The sequence below is a fragment of the Pituophis catenifer genome, unplaced genomic scaffold, assembly GCF_029215685.1.
Source record: "Pituophis catenifer annectens isolate HBS135680 unplaced genomic scaffold, rPitCat1.0.hap2 SCAF_11, whole genome shotgun sequence".
Classification (NCBI taxonomy): domain Eukaryota; kingdom Metazoa; phylum Chordata; class Lepidosauria; order Squamata; family Colubridae; genus Pituophis; species Pituophis catenifer.
In genome coordinates, this window is record NW_027256891.1 from 14,492,942 (window position 1) to 14,512,364 (window position 19,423).

The 19,423-nt window shown below is 43.7% G+C and overlaps 1 protein-coding gene across 1 annotated transcript in view; it reads right to left on the bottom strand.

The window, feature by feature from the left end:
* Positions 1-762: 762 nt before the first annotated feature.
* The window catches only part of CHM (CHM Rab escort protein), an 89,076-nt gene continuing 70,415 nt past the window's right edge, over positions 763-19,423 (bottom strand). Inside the window, exons 10-15 of the mRNA XM_070952129.1 lie at positions 18,019-18,123; positions 13,582-13,648; positions 12,544-12,640; positions 6,929-7,018; positions 2,598-2,767; positions 763-1,459 (exon numbers count right to left, since the gene is read on the bottom strand). Coding sequence (XP_070808230.1) covers positions 1,274-1,459; positions 2,598-2,767; positions 6,929-7,018; positions 12,544-12,640; positions 13,582-13,648; positions 18,019-18,123 — 715 coding nt within the window. The 3' untranslated portion in view covers positions 763-1,273. The remainder of the gene's footprint in view (positions 1,460-2,597; positions 2,768-6,928; positions 7,019-12,543; positions 12,641-13,581; positions 13,649-18,018; positions 18,124-19,423) is intronic.

Sequence of the window (19,423 nt, forward strand, 5' to 3'; positions counted from 1 at the left end):
TTCTTTAACATGATTAATTATCCTACAGATAAATGACTCCTTTGGGGAAAAAAAAAAGAGCATCATCTTTTGAGCCGTACCTGTCTAACATGCTTTGCTTGTCCTCCTTCCTTTTGCCAAACCAAGTTGCCCTTTTTAGCATATTTGTACGCAATTCATAAAGGGGGGGGGAGATACAATGGTTGTAGAACCGTGATGGCGAACCTATGGCACCCGTGCCACAGATGGCACGCGGAGCCATTATCTCTGGCCATGCGAGTTTTGCCCTAGGTCAGCTGCAGCGCGCATATGTATGCCGGCCAGCTGATTTTCAGGCCTTCCGGGCCCACCAGAAGTTGGGAAACGGGCTGTTTCCGGCCTCTGGAGGGGTGGGGAAGGCTGTTTTCACCCTCCCCAGGCTCCAAGAAAGCCTCTGGAGCCTGGGGAGAGCAAAAGACAGGACATCCAGTCCCACCGTGCCATCGCGTGCCAAAAGTGGGGGAACCGTGGAGGGGGGGATGTCGCACACACATGGATAGGGGGCAGGGCACATTGAATTATGGGTGTGGGCACATGCATGCATGCCCCCCCCGGGCGCCCCCCCCTCCCACTTTTGGCACACAACGGCAAAAAGGTTAGCCATCACTGTTCTAGAACATTCTTTATGCAACGATTCAAAACTGGCTGGTAGCAAAATTGAATGCACAAGTGTTTGAATGTTTAAAAATGCGACCAACTCCACCATTTCCAAGAAAGCTGCGCTTATCTACTTTATTACGCAATTTTACTGAGTTTTAAGACAATGAGTTTTAAAGCCATTTCAGAGATTATTCTGTACAGCAAGCCGAACGGGAATCGTGTAATATTGAAAAGTGTTTCTTTCGGGAAGAAGAATTTGTGCCGTAACAGAAGACATATGTTCCCAACAAGAGGGGACTGGGGAGGAGGGAACGCCTGGGAATCAGTTTGCCCTTCTTTCGAAAACAAGCCAAGTGACATATGGAGCTACTGTTGACTTTGGCCAACTAGCCTAATTGGCACCGAAGGTTGGAAAGCTTTATTTACAAGATATTGACATGAGTTTCTAGGAGAAATGAGTCAAGCATGTAATACTTTTTTTTAACCCAATGACAGGAAGGCCCTTCATATATTCCCAACTCAATTCAAGTCTATTAAACCAACTCCGCAAAGGCCCCACCCAAATTCCTGGAGTTACACATGATGCACGACAACTGTTGGAACTCTGCTCAGAGTCTTGGCGCCACGTGGCTTCGATTCTGGCCTTCTCGCTGCCTCATTCCTCAGGAGGTTCTTCTTCAAGGTTCTTCTCGGGCACCTTCTCTGTCTTGCCTTCCGATGGATTGCTGAACCCGGGATCTTCTGGCGTAGTTCCATCTCCATCGTAGATGATATCTTCTGGATTTGGAGGTGGGGGACAGAATTCTTCACTGGGGAACATTTCTTGAAAGATGGCTTCGGCCTGTCGGAAAACCAATATATTATTTTGGAAATCTCGGGGGGGCTCCTTGGCAATCTTTCATTTTAGCTGGGTCCCCTCCCCTGCAATATTGTTATTTTATCAAATCACAAATAGGTTTTACAATAAATGGTGGCCAATGCAATTTAGCATCCAGATGCTTTGACCCAGTTCTTTCTCTCTCTCTCCCCTTCCTTCCTTGCTTCCTTGCTTCTCCTTTCCTTCCTTCCTTTCCCTCCCTCCTTCCTCCCCTCCCCCTCCTTCTACTCCCTCCCTCCCTCCTTTCCTTCCTTCCTTCCTTTCCTTCCTTCCCTCCCCCTTCCTTCCCTCCCTCCCTCCTTCCTCTCCCTCCCTCCTTTCCTTCCTTCCCTCCCTCCCTCCTTCCACTCCTTCCCTCCCTCCTCTCCCTCCCTCCTTTCCTTCCTTCCCTCCCCCTTCCTTCCCTCCCTCCCTCCTTCCACTCCTTCCCTCCCTCCTTCCTCTCCCTCCCTCCTTTCCTTCCTTCCCTCCCCCTTCCTTCCCTCCCTCCCTCCTTCCACTCCCTCCCTCCCTCCTTCCTCTCCCTCCCTCCTTTCCTTCCTTCCCTCCCCCTTCCTTCCCTCCCTCCCTCCTTCCACTCCTTCCCTCCCTCCTTCCCTTCCTTCCTTTCCTTCTTCCCTCCCTCCCAGCCATACTTTTTGTTCCCTCCTAGGCTGCCGAGCTGTCAGGCTAGTTTTTACCTGAATACACTGTCAGCAGAAGATTTTAAGTGAGTTACTTATAGACTCTGGGCTATAAGTAGCTCACCCCTGTGTTAAAAAGACAGGGAACAATTTAAAGAAGTATGAACACAATGCCATAGATTTTAAATCCAACTGATATCAAAAGAAGGGAGACTCAAAGGGAAAAGTTGATCGGCTCAGAGCATATAAATATGCTTGAAGCTTCTTTAATGTGTGGTTTTGTATGAGAATACAAGTAAATCTAGTCACCATTTATTTTTAAACAGTGTAAGCAAGGGAATATACATGCGAGGTATTTTAAATTACTATTGTTTTTTTTTTCTCCCCCCCAAAATACCTGATATCTATTTGGCCTGAGAGAACTTGCTTGCCTTAAGTCATCTATATTCCTACCTTACCCAGAAAAGTGAATGATTTACCTGTTTGACAGCACAGTCATTCCCGAGTGCCCCATCTGGCCCAGAACAAACGTACATGTTGGAGGGCAAATTGTCATACGAAGCCCTGTCAACGCTGGAGGAATCCCTCATGTTGAAATACACGGACCAGAGAACCTGAGGTTTGGTTCCTTCTCCTTCATCTTCCCCTTCTGAAACAACAGGGCAACTGGTCTTAGCATCCAAAACTCTCAAAGGAACTGAAACTTGGAAGACTTCAGCAAAATGTGAAAAGCAAAGCATTGGGGATTCTCTTTAAAGGAAGAGAAGATAGCAAACATTTCTGACTCTGCGGACCAGTGATGGCAGCACGGGGAGGAGGGGGGGGAGAGGGAGGGGATGGTTTTCACATGTGCCCGCCACTTAACAGATTAACAGAGTTGGGAGGGACCTTGTAGATCATCTAGTCCAACCCACCCCCCTCTGTGTGGGCACACATGCTGTCGCCAGCTGCTTTTCCGGGTTCCGTCACACGCATGCACATCGGACAGCTGGTCCAGCGTGCATGCACACCAGACAGCTGCCCTCTTCTGCGAAGACTATCTGTCCGCCACGCATACATGCAATGGAACACGGAAGAGCAGCTGGCTGCCGCACGCATGCACACCAGTCAGCTGCTCTCTTCTGGGTTCCAGCGCTCTGGCATGCGTGCACACATACGCTCCAGTTTTGGCACTCCATGCCGAAAAGGTTAGCCATCACTGCCCTACACCATTTCTGACAGATGGAAGTGACCTTTGTAGGTCATTTAGTCCAACCTTCCCCCTCAACCAAGCAGGAGACCCTACAGCATTTTTGACAGATGGCAGCCCAGGCTCTTCTTGAATGCTTCCAGTGATGAAGCTCCCACAACTTCTGAAGACAAGCTCTTCCATGGGTTGATTGTTCTGTCAGAAAATTCCTCCTTATTTCCAGGTTGAATCTCTCCTTGATCAGTTTCCATACATTATTCCTTGTCTGGCCTTTGGGTGCTTTGGAAAATAGCTTGACCCCCTCCTCTCTGTGGCAGCCCCTCAAATATTGGAAAACTGCTATCATGTCTCCCCTGGTCCTTCTCTTCACTAGACTAACCATGCCCGTTCCTGCAACAGTTCATCGTATGTTTTAGCCTCCAGTCCCCTAATCATTCTGGTTGCTCTTCTCTGCACTCTTTCATAGAGTCTCAACTTGTGCAAATGGAGCTTTGCGTGTTCATGTGCTCGCCTGCTGCTTGTGCAGCCCAGTTCCCAAAGGGTCACTGGGCCACGGATCAGAGGTTGGGGACCCTTGCAGGAGAACAATATGGAATTTAAAGAGTCTGCGCAGACAAATCGGCTGCCCTGTGGGTAGGGCCAGTTTTGAGAACTTCCATTTATCAGAAGACAAGCTAAATTATTGTAGTCCACTAACATTTTCTGCCATCTCGGGAGGAACTTTGCAAGGCTAAGAGAGAGACGGCATCTTTGTTTCGCAACAACTCAGATTCCTATCTTCTTCTTTTTTTTCATTATTATGGTTCATCGCACAGTCAGCCAGGTGTTCAGACTGGATTTGGCATTTTTTTTTTTTGTGTACGTCTATCGAATCCTTCCCTGGGACCTGGGATAGGCAGGTGTGGACGTTTGATGGTGTTTCAAAGTATCGCTGGAGGATGTAAACGGTTCTGAGCAAAACTGCCTTTTGCAACTGACCGAAGGTGATTTTGTCAATGACGATGGTGACCGAGTGGTGCTCCAGTTGTTTTGGGATCGCACCCAAGGCGCCTACTGCAATGATGACGATGATCGTGGTGGGTGGTCACACTGTCATTTAGATCTTTAGACCAGATTTTTATCCAACTCTCCATGTTCTTCCCAAGGACATGGGATAGATAGATGTTGCCTGATAGTATTACAGGTATAAATCATCATCATCATCATCATCATCATCATCATCATCATCATCATTGCACAGTCAGCCAGATGTTCAGACTAGGTTTGACATTTTTGTCTACCTATCAAGACCTTCCTTACCAAGGACCTGGGATCAGCAAATCTGGATGTTTGATGGTGTTACAGATATGGTCGCAGGATGGGAGCAGTTCCAAGGAAAGCTGCCTTTTGCAATTGACTGATGGCAAATTTGTCAATGCCAATGGTGGTGGTATTATTATTATTATCTCTTTTATTCATTAAACATGAGACTCAGTCAACTGAACATTTTAAAATGTATTACAAATACCATTGACTGGCGCTAATGGTTGATATGGGTTGCTGCCATCATCATCATCATCATTATTATATTATTCATTAAACATGAAACTCATATAATAATATATCATTATAGTATAATATTATAATTATATATTATATAATTTATATTATTATTATTAATCTTTTTTAAAAAAGATAGGTGGGGTAGAGCATCTAGCAGGCAACGAGGGAGATTATCCAGTCTTATTTGTGCCTGTGAACAAATTGTTGCCTGTAATCTTGAAACAACTGTTCACAAAAATAATAGTTCATTTTTTCTCGTATCGTTTGGGAGGGTCCGTCCGCCAGGAGAGAATGGAGCCCTTTCTCGAATATTATTAAAAGTTCCTACTGCTCCTTTTTTTTTTTTAAAGTTACTTCTTCATAATTTAGGCAGGAAAATGAATAAAGTCCTCTTCCTTTAGGTGACTTTGCTTCTCTGACCTGCCATGGCCCAGTGCTCGCTTTATCTGGTGATTCATTTTCAATAACTCCAACAGTATTTGTTCTGACATTTTAATTAAAATACGACTACTACCTCATCTTGATGATAAAAAGGCCTATGTGTCAGTGAAAACTACCTTCTCAGTGCCTCAGTGCACCTGAGGACTCTCCTGATCAGAGGCTTCCTCTGAACGAACTCCGGGCAGCTTCTAAACAATACATCACTTCAAAACTAGACCATTTTAAACATTAAGATTAATGCTAAGAAAGAAAGGGGAGGGGAAGCCGGGAGGAAAGAGAAGGGAAGGCAAATGTTCAGAGGCAGCCTAGCTTTTTTTTTTCCCCCTTCTGTCTAGGCTCTGGTAGTTCTTGATCACAGTTAAAAGTTAGAAAATTTAAGTTTGAGAAGGTTTGTTTGAAGCAAAGGATCTACCAAGGTTTATTTCAACTCTCTGCTAGTGATAATAGAGTAGTAGAAAACTTTCTTCTTCTTCTTCTTCTTCTTCTTCTTCTTCTTCTTCTTCTTCTTCTTCTTCTTCTTCTTCTTCTTCTTCTTCTTCTTCTTCTTCTTCTTCCTCTTCCTCTTCTTCTTCTTCTTCTTTTCTTCTTCTTCTTCTTCTTCCTCTTCTTCTTCCTCCTCCTCCTCCTTCCTTCCTCCTCCTCCTTCCTTCTTCTTCCTCCTCCTCCCTCTTCCTCCTCTTTTTTTTTCCAAAAACATTTTTATTTTTATTTCTCATAAGCACATTTACATGTACAGTCATTTATCCATCATTTTTCATTCATCTTATCTTTTAACTTTCATTTTTCATTTTTACTTTTTTGGGGCTGCTCTTTTACCATTTACCCTTCTTTATTTTACCACAACCTTTCTTCTTCTCCTCCCCTTCTCTTCCTTCCTCTTTCTCCTCCTACTTTCTTCGTTCTTCCTCTCCTTCTCTTTTCTACTTCCTCTTCCCTTCCCCCACTCCTCTCTTCTTCCCCCCTTCTAGCCTTCTCTCCTACTCGTCTTTCCCCTCCCTTTCTCCTTCTCCTCCTTGATGAACTGATACTGAGGATCTTTTGAAATCTGCATTACAAGTAATCCTTGATTTACAACAGTTCATTTAGAGCAGGGGTGTCAAACTGGCGGCCCATGGGCCAGATGCGTCACACGCAGGTCACACCCACCCCAGCTCCGCGAAGGAGAAACACGCTGCAAAACGTCATGTGGTGGCAACGAATTTGATTTTGAGACTGTTTGAAGTTACATCACTGAAAAAAAGTGACTTATGACAGTTTTTCACACTTTATGATCATTTCTGTTGGTCATGTGACCAAAATTTGGATGCTTGGCAACTGGTTCGTATTCAATTTTCAATGGCTGGCACAGGAATTCTGGGAGTTGAAGTCCACAAGTCGTAAAGGGGTCATAGCTGTCCAGCCCTGCCTTAGAGATGGCGAAATGTTTTGGGGGGAAAGATTTGAAACCTTCATGCCCCCTTCGCACTTGGGAAAAAAAAAATACAGGGACACACATTTGGCAGAAAAGGGGGTGGGGTGGGGGAATCATTTAGCCAGATGATGATTACAGAATGGGTATCAGGCGCCTTGAATGGGAAGAAAAATGGCAAATCTTCATTTTCGTTTAATCTTAAATTGCCCCCCCCCCCGCCACTTCACCTGTTTCTGCAACACTGAATAACTGCTCCACTACGTGTGTCAAATCTTCTTTAGCGGTTTGAATGGAAGGACAGGTCAAATGAACCAAATCTGTGAAAAGAACGGAAGAGCAAAGCGGTTATTCAAGGCGCCGATTCATTCGCTCGATTGATATCCTGTCTTGCTATTGGTAATGAAAGCTCAAGGTGACCAACGACGATACAGAAGCCCCCCCCCCCAAAAAAAAAACACACACACATACACACACAAAAATGAACAAAGAAGGGTTAAACAGCAACCGTTGAGGATTGTAGGCCTGGTGGAAGAGATGGATCTCGGTTGAATCAAGAGCCAAGCGTGTGTGGATCCATGAATTGCCCGATTTCAATTATTTGAATGTTTTGACGACTTGCAACGATTTGGGTTGAAGCCCAGCCTGCTTGGAAGCCATGCAAGTGAAGGCGACAGGTTGCCTGTTGGAAGCCATGTGATCTACAGGTTTCAATGTCAGGGCAGGTTCTTGTGATAGAAGTAGAATCGTTACACTTTTGTGTCTCGAAAGGGTCACACCAATATCTTAACTTCTGCTTCTCCAAAAGCAACAGCGACTTGGCGTTGTAACAGTTAATCTGTAACAGATTAACAGAGTTGGAAGGGACCTTTGTAGGTCATCTAGTCCAACCGCCGCCCCCCGCAATCAAGCAGGAGACCCTACACCATTTCTGACAGATGGCAGCTCTTCTTGAAAGCTTCCAGTGATGAAGGTCCCACAACTTCCGAAGGCAACTTCTGTTCCGTTGCTTGATTGTTCTCACTGTCAGAAAAGTTCTCCTTATTTCCAGGTTGAATCTCTCCTTGTTCAGTTTCCATCCATTATTCCTTGTCTGGCCTTCAGGTGCTTTGGAAAATAGGTTGACCCCCTCCTCTCTGTGGCAGCCCCTTAAACACTGGAACACTGCTAAGTTAAAGTTTTAAGTTAAGTTTAACTTTATTGTCATTGTACGTGTATACACAGTATATCCACACAACGAAATTCACTTAACACCCAAAGACCAGACCCAACACACATAACAATCCCCAAACATACTCCCACCCACCACAAATTCCCCGCCCCTGAACCACCCAAACATCCACACAACAGACCAAGTAATGCTGTCCAACAGTCACTGATGACTCAACTCAACTCCCTTTAGTTCATTGTTGAATGCAATTATTGCTCTGGGATTAAAAACTATTCACAAAACGTGTGGTCCGAGTTTTATTTGTTCTGTATCTTCTGCCAGAAGGCAGCAGTCCAAAAAAGATTGTAAGCAAGATGGGAAGAATCTCTGAGAATGTTATGCTATCATGGTCCTTCTCTTCACTAGACTAGCCGTGCCCAGTTCCTGCAACCGTTCATCATATGTTTTAGCCTCCAGTCCCCTAATCATCTTGGTTGCTCTTCTCTGCATTTTTTCTAGAGTGTCAACATCTTTTTTATAGTGTGGTGACCAAAACTGTATGATGACTCACCACACAGCATTCAAAACTGTATGTTTTTTCTTAAAAGGTTTGGAGGAAGAGGAGGAAGGAAAGAAAGAAGGAAAGCTAAGGATGAAGGACCTTTCTTGAAAGTTATCTAATCCTCTCTATCTGGCTGGAATCCAGAAGAACAAAGTATATTGATTAGAGATCTAATTACCACATATTAATAACAGGTCCTGAATTTTTATGCTAAAATGAGGCCAAGGAGGAAAAATAGAGAGGCAGCAACACGATTGGGGAACATAGGACAACCTGAAGGCAATTTCTTCCCCTCCATCCTATTTAGGACCATTTACTGGTTCAGGATTCACATTTTTTTTTATTAGTTTGTCATAATATAAAATACAAAGGAGAATGAAAAAAGGGGAAACTAAGGGAGGAAAAAGGAAAGAAGAGAGAGTGTAGAGCAGTGACGGCTAACCTTTTTGCCATTGCATGCCAAAAGCGGGGGGGGGGAAGCGCGAGGGGGTGTTGTGCGCATGTGTGTCCACACCCATAATTCTATGCGCCCTGCCCGCCTGCACTCCCCCCACTTTTGGCATGCGATGGTATGGTGAGCCCATTTTTCGCCCTCCCCAAGCTCCAGAGCCTTTCTAGAAGTCTGGGGAGGGTGAAAATGGCCTTCCCCATCCCCCCCCCCCCGAGGCCCTCTGGAGGCTGGAAACATCCTGTTTGCTGACTTCTGGCAGGACCGGAAGGCTGTTTTTGCCCTCCCCAGGCTCCTAGAAAGGCTCTGGAGTCTGGGGAGAGTGAAAAACGGGCCTTCCCCCCACCCCCGAGGTCCTCTGAAGGCCGGAAACTGCCTGTTTCCCTACTTCCGGTGGGCCCAGAAGGCCTGAAAATAAGCTGAGCTCGCGTGCCCACCAATATGGCTCCGCGTGCCACCTATGGCTCGCGTGCCACATGTTCCACCATCACTGGTGTAGAGTAAAAGGGGAGAATTTTTTAAAAAAACGTTGACTTCCGACTCTTTTTAGTACAGCGGAAGATAATACCATTACAGCCACCACTTTTTGCTTTTATACATTAATATATACTACCGTGTTTCCCCGAAAATAAGACCCTGTCTTATATTTTTTTGAACCCTGAAATAAACGCTTGGCTTTATTGCCATGCACTCAAAAGCCCGATTGGGCTTATTATCAGGGGATGTCTTCCTTGGGGGGAAAACAGGGTAGCAGGTGTGGGATTCAGCCGGTTGGGGCAAACAGAATGTTAATTTTAATCTGGTTCGCCGAACCGGTTGTTCCAAGGACTGGCTGACTCCGCCCCTCCCCTCCCAGGGGTCTTCACGCAGCCCATTTTGGATGCCAGGTAAGTGCAGGGCGCTGTTCTACAAAGCTGTTCTAATCAGCAAAACCCAAACTCAGAACAGGTCAATGGTTCAGGATACTGATGGGCTATTAGAGATATGGGAGCAGGTGAAATAATTGAAAACAAAATGGAGCTATTGGGGAAAAGAGTGGCTGGTTAGAATACCGAACAGCTACAGCCATTCTGCAATATTCTCAACTGTTTTAATGGTTTCTTCCCGAAAAGCAATACAGGTAGTCCTTGATTTACAACCATTTGCTTAGTGGCCATTCAAAGTTACAACAGCACTGGAAACAGTGACTTAGGGCCGTTTTTCACACTTACGACCATTGCAGCACCCCCCTCCCCCCACGGTTACGTGACCAACATTCAGACCCTTGGCAACTGGCTCGTATTTATGACGGTTGCAGAGTCCCAGGGTCACGTGATCCCCGTTTGCGACCTTCTGACCAGCAGATGGAGAAGCCAGATTCGTTTAACAACCGGGTTGCTAACTTAACCGCTGCAGGCATTCACTTAACAACTGTGGCGAGAAAGATCGTAAAATGGGGCAAAACTCACTCAATGTCTCGCTTAACAACAGAAATGTTAGGCTCGACTGTGGTCGCAAGTCAAGGACCACCTGGTTTTTTTTTTTCCTCCCTTACTGGGATTGAGAACCTTCAGCCTACGCTGAGTTTAAGAGTCCAACCAGCTGTGCTGAGTCAAGCATCTGGGAATTCCTGCCAAGGATTTTCCTGCATCTTTCATTTGGCAGCGCAGTTATAATTCAGGAGGGGTTAAAAAAAAAAAAGAGCTGTGTGTCAAATGCTCCCATCCTGTGGCGTCTTCCTACGGAGTTTAAAAAATTAAGATAACCATCTGTCATTCTAATGAATGAGCATTAACGGTCCCGTTGACCTGAAGTGTAAATACATAATTAGAGCCTTTTCTCCAAAGCTTATTAAAAACGATTTTAATAATAGGGGGACGAAATAGGCAGAGAGATTCAAGTGCAGGTAAGTAATGAGGCGAATGACATCGTACGCTTAAGAGCAGATTTTCCCAATTTACAACGTCGGTTGCAAAAAGGGGGAGGAAGTCCCACCAAGTTTCCAGTCCGAGGACTGGCAGCATTTTGGGAGGAAGGGGGGAAAATGGCCACCCCTTTGCGACCTCGCTGAAAAGTGGGGACAACAATTTCTACAAAGGGAGGGAATAAACGTCTTATTCGCAGGATGTAAGTAACTTACTATTCCCACAAATAGGAAAGCAGGGGGAAATCGAAAAAGTATTTCTATTTCTTTTCAAAACAATTTCTACTCTAGTCCTTACAACAATGCAGTTTTAAGCGTGGTAATTCTGATCCTGACCGATTTTTTTATTGTGACTGAACTGAGCACAATCCAATCGATAAAAACAAGAAAGGAGTGAAGGATTGACAACAGTGGTGGGTTGCTCCCGGTTCGCAAGAACCGGTAGTAAAAATTTGTAGTAGATCAGAGAACCGGTAATAAACATTGGCTGGCCATGCCCCCAAACCGGTCCCCGGCCCGGTCGCCACTCGCTTACCCTGCCCACCTCATCAGAGGCTTTTTTTTTCTTTTAAAAGCACTTTTTCTACAACTTCTTCGGCCGAAAAAAATGCTTTTAAAAGTTTTTAAAAAAAGCCTCTGATGATCGCGCGGCTCAGCTGGGATCGTCAGAGGCTTCTGAAAACATTTTTTTCTGCAACCTCTTAAGGTTATAGAAAAAAACGTTTTTAAAAGTTAAAAGAAAAAGTTGGCCAAGCCCACCCAGTCACATTACCCCCCACCAAGCCACGCCCACAAAATAAGCCATGCCCACAGAACCGGTAGTAAAAAAATTTAGAACCCACCCCTGATTGACAATGAGCACTGGGAACCCAAAGTTTTTATAAAGGCACTAAGGCTGAAATAACAGTTTTAAATACTAAACTCCTTTGTTTAAATCCAGGGGTATCCAACTTTGGTAACTTTAAGACTTCTGGACTTCGACTCCCAGAATTCCCCAGCCAACATTGAATTCAGATTTCCGTTCTTAAAGTTGCCAAGGTTGGACACCCCTAATTTAATCCAAAGGATCCACAAAACAAGAGAAATCCACAAGAAAATTCTACTGATGATGTTACTTAGTCTGGTAACGAAACGTTCAGAAACTAAATTGAAACAAGCTTGGAGAGCATACCCCTGCCAAAATCCCAGGGATCCATTTTATAGATCCATTTTATAACTTCATCCTATCCATTCCTTATAATAAATTTTCAATACACATGTGAATTCATCTAATCATCAAGGTTAACCTAATGAGCGGTGCGGTGGCCTACAGGTGGAGCTCTCGCCTCACAATCAGCAGGCTGTGAGTTCGATCCTAGGTAGAGTCAGATATTTCTCTCTCTGGGTACAATGAGAATATATCTGCTGGGGGAAAACTCCGCATTGGCAACAGGAAGGGCATCTGGCCAGTAAACACTCAGTTCCATTCAGTTGCCCATACTCCACCCCGCAAGAGATTATGGGGTCATTAAAAGAAGAACATGATGATGATCGAGATTAATCTAATCAATCACATTGATTGCTACAGTCGGTTGCATAACTAATGAGTATCTGCAATTGGAATGTAACCTATCAAATAAAAGCATGATTTGCATACAACTGTAAAGATGGGCTTCTAATCCCGTCTCTTCTTTAAGCTCCTTCTCTTCCATCTCTGGTACCGATCCTATCAATAAAACAACCTGGGCTTCCATGTCTGATCTCGAGTTCAAAAGTACCTCTGGGAAAACCGGGTCTACTCACATGTATTTTTCATGCAGATCATAGCTGAAGAACACAATTCCACAAGGAAAACAGCTGGCTGGCCTTTCTCCTGAGGTGGGACAGTCAAAATGGAAATCTGGAATGGAAACAGAAGATCTTATAGATACCTCATACACACATACATGCACGCATACAGTATGGCCACGCCTCCATGCATGAAACTCTTTTCAGAAGATCATTTGACATAAGGAAATGGGAGGGATTAAAGGTAAAGGTTCCCCTTGTACATATGTGCTAGTCGTTCCTGACTCTAGGGGGCGGTGCTCATCTCCGTTTCAAAGCCGAAGAGCCAGCGCTGTCCGAAGACGTCTCCGTGGTCATGTGGTTGGCATGACTCAACACCAAAGGCGCACAGAACACTGTTACCTTCCCACCAAAGGTGGTCCCTATTTTTCTACTTGCATTTTTTACGTGCTTTCGAATTGCTAGGTTGGCAGAAGCTGGGACAAGTAATGGGAGCTCACCCCGTTATGCGGCGCTAGGGATTCGAACCGCTGAACTGCCGACCTTTTGATCGACAAACTCAGCGTCTTAGCCACTGAGCCACCGCGTTCCTGTGGGAGGGATTAGAAAGGTTTAATTTCAGCAATGCTCCGTCACAACTGAGATTTCCCTCAGTTTGGCGCCGCCATTTGTCCAGTTGTCATGGTGAAAAAGCCAGGAAGACATTATTCCTTCAGCTTGAGATGCCACCACCTGGTCTTCTAAGTTCTACATGCATTTTTTTATCTAATCAACTGAGATCTACGAGTAACTTTTTTTAAAAAAATTCAGTGGGATCAAATGCGAATCCATTTTTACTTCTAACAAATATTCCGCCAATCAAACGTTTACTAATATTTCCAAAATTTGAGTTCTGGGACCTAAGGCCTTCTTATTAAGTAGGAAAGAATCCAGAGTTGGCAAAGCCAAATCCACTTTTACAAAACACTGTAAATAACTAACTAGACAAAAATTAATCTGGGATATTAGATGGTCCTGAGGAAAGGGGAAATGAGCTCGAGTGGGTGGGCTCACCTGCTGATCAGAGCTCTCATTATTCTGTATAGATCCATCAGTTATGAGAATTGCTCTGGAGATCTGCCTGCAAGCGAATAAGCAAAGCTCCATCATCAAACATCATCATCATCATCATCATAACAACAACAATAATAATAATAATAATAATAATAATAATGTGGAAAAAGTTGTCAGAAATGAGAAGGTGAAGATCTTGTGAGACTTTCGAATACAGACGGATCGTCATTTGGAACACAACATGCCAGATATCACAGTTGTCGAAAACCAAAACGTACAATTTATTAATATCGCTGTACCAGGAGACGCCAAAGTTGAAGAAAAAGAACTGGAAAAAAATAGCAAAATGTCGCAACCTGGCCATCGAAACTACACAGCTATGGATGAAACATGTAACAGTGATACCCACTGTCATCGGGGCACTTGGTACCATGTCCAAGAATTTTATAAGATACATCAACAAATTGCAGCTTCCTGCAATAACACCAGCGGAACTGCAAAAAACTGCACTACTCGGAACATTGTACATTTTAAGAAGATACTTGGTTAATACCTAGGGCGCTGGCAGTACCCGTTATCAACCATCAGCGCCAGCCAATGGTATTTGTCATACATTTTTAAATGTTCAGTTGACGGAGTTTCATGTTTAATGAATAAAATAATAATAATAATAATAATAATAATAATAATAATAATAATAATAATGTACTTGGTTGATATGTAGGATGCTGGCAGCAACCCGTATCAACCATTAGCACCAGTCAATGATATTTGTAATGCATTTTTAAATGTTCAGTTGACTGAGTTTCATGTTTAATGAATAATAATAATAATAATAATAATAATAATAATAATAATAATAATAATAAGGCATATGGATCCACATTTGGTTTTCATAAAAAACAGCACACGTTGCCCCAATTCAAGTAATGTTCTACATTCGGCAGTCTGAACACGGTTAATGACATTTTCACATATGCCCTGCTTAAGTTAAGAAATTAATAATGACTCAAATCAAGCTTATATAAAGGTTACAGCGCTTGCTTAATAGCCATCAAAATGTAATGAAGACACCGAGGACTCCGTACGGAATGTGATGTTTAGCCATCTTGAAGTTATTTCCAACAGCGAATCGCTGTGCGGAGAGCGAGCGTGCAAGCGGTTACCCACGGCTGCTGTAATGCGCAGTCATTCCAATGCTGAAATTCAAATGCCAGCCAGAAGTTGTCGTAGGTGCCTATGATTAAAGCTCCCTGAAAGCTCCCAACTGCCTTCTCCTGCTTCGTGCAAGCCACTTGGAGAACTAAAGAGATCATCAAGGATGCTGTGGCAGTGGGAAACGTTGAGAAGAAGCCCCAGTGCGAGTGGGGCTTCCAGATGGTTAAGACTATCCATGTCAATGACCAAGGAAGGGCACTAGGATTATCTCCTTGGGCTCCAGGTCTAATTGATGTCCCTGAGCTTGCTAGAAAGAGCTGTGTGGATTTCAACCAAAAGCCTGCTATTTTATTAATAGAACTGTCAGGTTTCGATGTCGTCTCAAATAAAATAAATTGCATTTCCAAACAAATAGTCTTTGAAGAAATCTTTCATTTTATTAAGCACGACAACCTGTCCCCGATTGTGGCGTAGCCAACACTGACTTCCTGACTCCAAAACCTTCCCTTTCCGTTCCCCAATTCTCTGCATCTCATTGGCCCTCTTCCCAAATCACTCTCCCCATATCTACTACTTCAGCTCCCAGGAATGTCCCCCCTCCCATCTCATCTCCTAGGGGATATTATCTTCAGGGAAAATAAGTAGGTGAGAAGTCAAGCGTCCTCTTGCCAGCTGCCCCCTCTTCTCCTTCTTATGTCAGCACTAGAGTAAATGCAGGTTGAAGTGCTGACAAGAAGATAGAATAATAGGGACCTTGGAGGTCCAACCCTTGGCTCAAGTAGAAGACCTTATACCAGGGATGGCGAACCTTTTAGACACCGAGTGCCCAAACTGTGTGTGCGCGCATGCCCAAACTGAAAGGTGTGTGAACACGTGAATGCATGCCTCTGAGGACATGCATGAAAATGTGCATGCACGGACATGTACAAACATGCACATGTGCAAACATACACAAATGCACACGTGCGCATGCACAGAAGAGACCTGATGACTAGCCGGCTGGTGGGAGGCGGGGCATCCCAACCCTGGCAGTGCGGCAAAAGGTAAGATCTTTTTCTTTCGTGAGCTTCTGTTTCGTCGTTTGCAGGGAAACGGAAGCTCACACAAGAAATGCCACAGAGATCTGACCTGGGGCGATAGTGCGCGTGCCAGCAGAGAGGGCTCTGCGTGCCATAGGTTTCTCTTTCTGGACAAATGGCTGTCCAGTCTCTTCTTGAAAACCTCTAGTGGTGGAGTATCCACAATTCCAGCGGGCAAGCTATCCCTTTGGGGTGCAATGTAGACCAGCATGGTGCACTCCAGGCTACGTGACTTTGTCACAACTAAATGGCATTCTGGCTGGTGGATCTCATAAGGATCTCTCAGCAACATGTGAGCCGAAAATAATAACGGTTAATACTGTATTCTGTTACACCATATCATCTTCTTTTAGCGACTCCATAATCCCTTGCGGGGTGGAGTCTGGGCAAATGAATGGAGTTGAGTGTTTACTGGCCGGATGCCCTTCCTGTCACCAATGCGGAGTTCTGTTCAGCAGATACACATTCTCATTGTGCCCGGAGAGAGAAATATCTGCCTCTACCTAGGATCAAACTCACAGCCTGCTGATTGTGAGGCGAGAGCTCCTCGCTCTAGGGCACCGCACCACTCAATTCTGTTACACCATATGAAATAAATAAAAGCTATTCTACTGATTAATTTATCTCAATGTCAGAAAATTTCTCCTTACTTCTAGGTTGGATCTCTCATTAATAACCTTGTACCCATTTATTTCGTGTTCTGCCCTCTGGTGCTTTGGAGAATAAGTCAGTCCCCTCTTCTCTATGACAACCTCTCAAATACTAGAAGACAGGTAGGTATCATGATTAAGATCGACTTAATCTTATTCAATCCCCTGCTCACTGCAGGATCCATTGGCATATTGTGTTTCCCCGAAAATAAGATCCTGTTTTACAGTTTTTTGAACCCTGAAATAAGCGCTTGGCCTTATTTTTGAGAAGGTATTATTATTTTGGGGCACATGGAGCAAGATGGGACTCCTCTTGCCGTCTTACCTGATTTCCAGCTTTGTCTCCCTAACCTTAACCAGAGGAAATGGCGAGGATCAGCTGAGCATGCGGTTAAATATTTTCGGGGAGGGCTTATTTTAGCACATGTGCTCAAAAGCCCAATTGGGCTTATTATTCAGGGAAGTTTTATTTTTGGGGAAACAGGGTAGCATTTCTCGATCTTGACAAAATTAAGACGGTGGACTTCAGCTCCAAAAATATTCCAGCCAGTTTTATGGATGTTTTTGCTAATAGAAAAGGGATGGAAATATGAGATGGAGAAACCTTTATTTAACCTTACAAGGAGTGAAGGTTTGTCAAGAAGGGAAATACAATATGAGAATTAAAGCCATCCTATCACTGTCTTGTCTATGTCATATTTATCTGGGCTCCAACCTTTAATCTCTGACCAGGACTGTGCCTATATCTGCATGCATGCTTGACACTAAAGAAAAACAAGTGGGCCATCCATATGCTAGGAGAGGGAACGTAACATTTAATATATTAGTGGACCTTTTTTCAGATTGATTTTTAAAATGAGGACTAATTTTGAACCCAGGGCTCCTGGGGGTTCGCAGGGGGTTGGGAGAACCTCTCGCTAAGGTTCTGTGCAGTTCGGAGAACCCCCAAATCCCACTCTTGGCTGGCCTGCCCACCCTGCCCCTCCCCTCCCAGAAGTTCCCACGCGGCCCGTTTTGGATGCAAGTAAGTGCGGGGCACATGCAGAAGCTGAAAAACGGGCCTACCGGAAGTTCGGGAAGGCCGGAAATGGGCCCGTTTCTGGCCTCCAGAGCCTGGGGAGGCCGTTTTCACCCTCCCGGAGGCTCGAGAAAAGCCTCCAGAGCCCGGGGAGGGCAAAAACGGCCCCCTCTCAGTGGTGCAGGAGGCTGACTAGGCCACGCCCACCACGGCATGCCCACCCAGCAACCAGGCAGAGAACCCCTTGCTAAAATTTTTGAAACCCACCCCTGCATACGAGTAAATAGGTAGAGGCTGCAAGAGGAAATTGGTCTACATATAATTTTTTTCTGACCAATCTGCAGTAACTTCACAGTAATCCAGAGAACCTGACAAAATTAATCGTTGAGGCTGAGATGGATATCCACAAATTTAAGACTTCTAAAACCAGAACATGAGGATACATGAAATGAAAAATGTATCTGAATTTAGGTCTGTCTGATTTACTTTTGAGTAAGCATGCTCTATTAGTTATTCTCGTGTTGATATTTACCTGTAAGATACGTTTTTGCATATTTTTTCTGAAAGGTAACTATCCTCCACAACAAAATAACTTGCACTTATTCTTTGACCGAAATGATCGATGACCGCTTTACACCTGTTGGAAAATAAGCAACCAATGTTTTTAAAAAGCAAAACAATCTGTGTCATTGCTAGATTGAGGAATATAAAATATTTACAGACTATATTAAAAAAATACCAACCAATATGTTTCCTTTCATTTGAGCTTTTAGCGTGAATTAAGAATTTTGTCTGCCCTTTTTTTTTAAGTCTGCCTTGGTTTTATTACGTGAAACTCTGTCAAGGAGGGTTATTTTCAACACTGTTTACACAAAATTGTGTTTGGATATTTTTTTTTAAAAAATATTAATTTGACAAAGAAAAAGAAAGTTAACATCGTTTTTGTAATGATTTAGGCAGCTTTTAACGTTAAACTATCTTTCCAAGAACATTAACTTCTTTAGCCTGTTATTCTTTCTGTACCAGGGGAAATGTTTCCCCAGATTATAGATCTGAAGAATCTGAAGCAATCAATCTATCACCCTGTGTCTATATATCTCCTTCCCTCCCTCCTTTCATTTAAGAATATTTTTGATTATAGACTTTGGAAATAGCTTTTAGACTTCGTGCTCGAGCATGAAGAAAATGAAATGAACTAGGAGCTATGAGATTTTCTGATTAAATTAGTTTATAGAAATGGCTAGTATTACTAAGTATGTAAAAGTAAAAAGTTGAAGTTGTAATTTTACTTTGTATTGTATTCTATTGTGCAGAAAAAGGGTGGAAGTCAATCCTTTTTGTCTTTCCCATTTTATTCTACACTTCTTTTTTTCCCCTTTCTTTCCCTTTCCCATTTCCCTACTATTTTTATTTCAAATCATGATAATCTTAATACACACACACACACACACACACACACACACACACACACACACACACACACACACAGTATATATATTTAAAAAGAATGTCTTTACTTTGTCATACAAGGTGGTAAGGTCCAGTCTCTTTAATTATACTGTAGTTAATTAAATGAACCGCAACTGGCTAGACTTGCATTACACCCCATGATCTGAATCATGGTTTGCAAACCATGGTTAGTATTTTTAATTTTTTAAAAAACCATGTTTTAGATAATTTTTAAAAAATGAAGCTCACCTAAAGATTCATCAGATTAATCTTTGCTGATAATGCATGTCACTCTAAGAGAAAAGGCTTTAATGAGTTTTTAGGTACTGTATTTTTCAGCGTATAAGACACACCTTTTCCCCCCCTAAAAGGGAGTGAAAATTTAGGTGTGTCTTATACACCGAATGTAGCCCCGCCCATCCACTGGCCCCCACCCTTTGGCCTCTGCCTCGCAGCAGTTAGCTCCTTGCAAGCAAACAGCAAGAAAA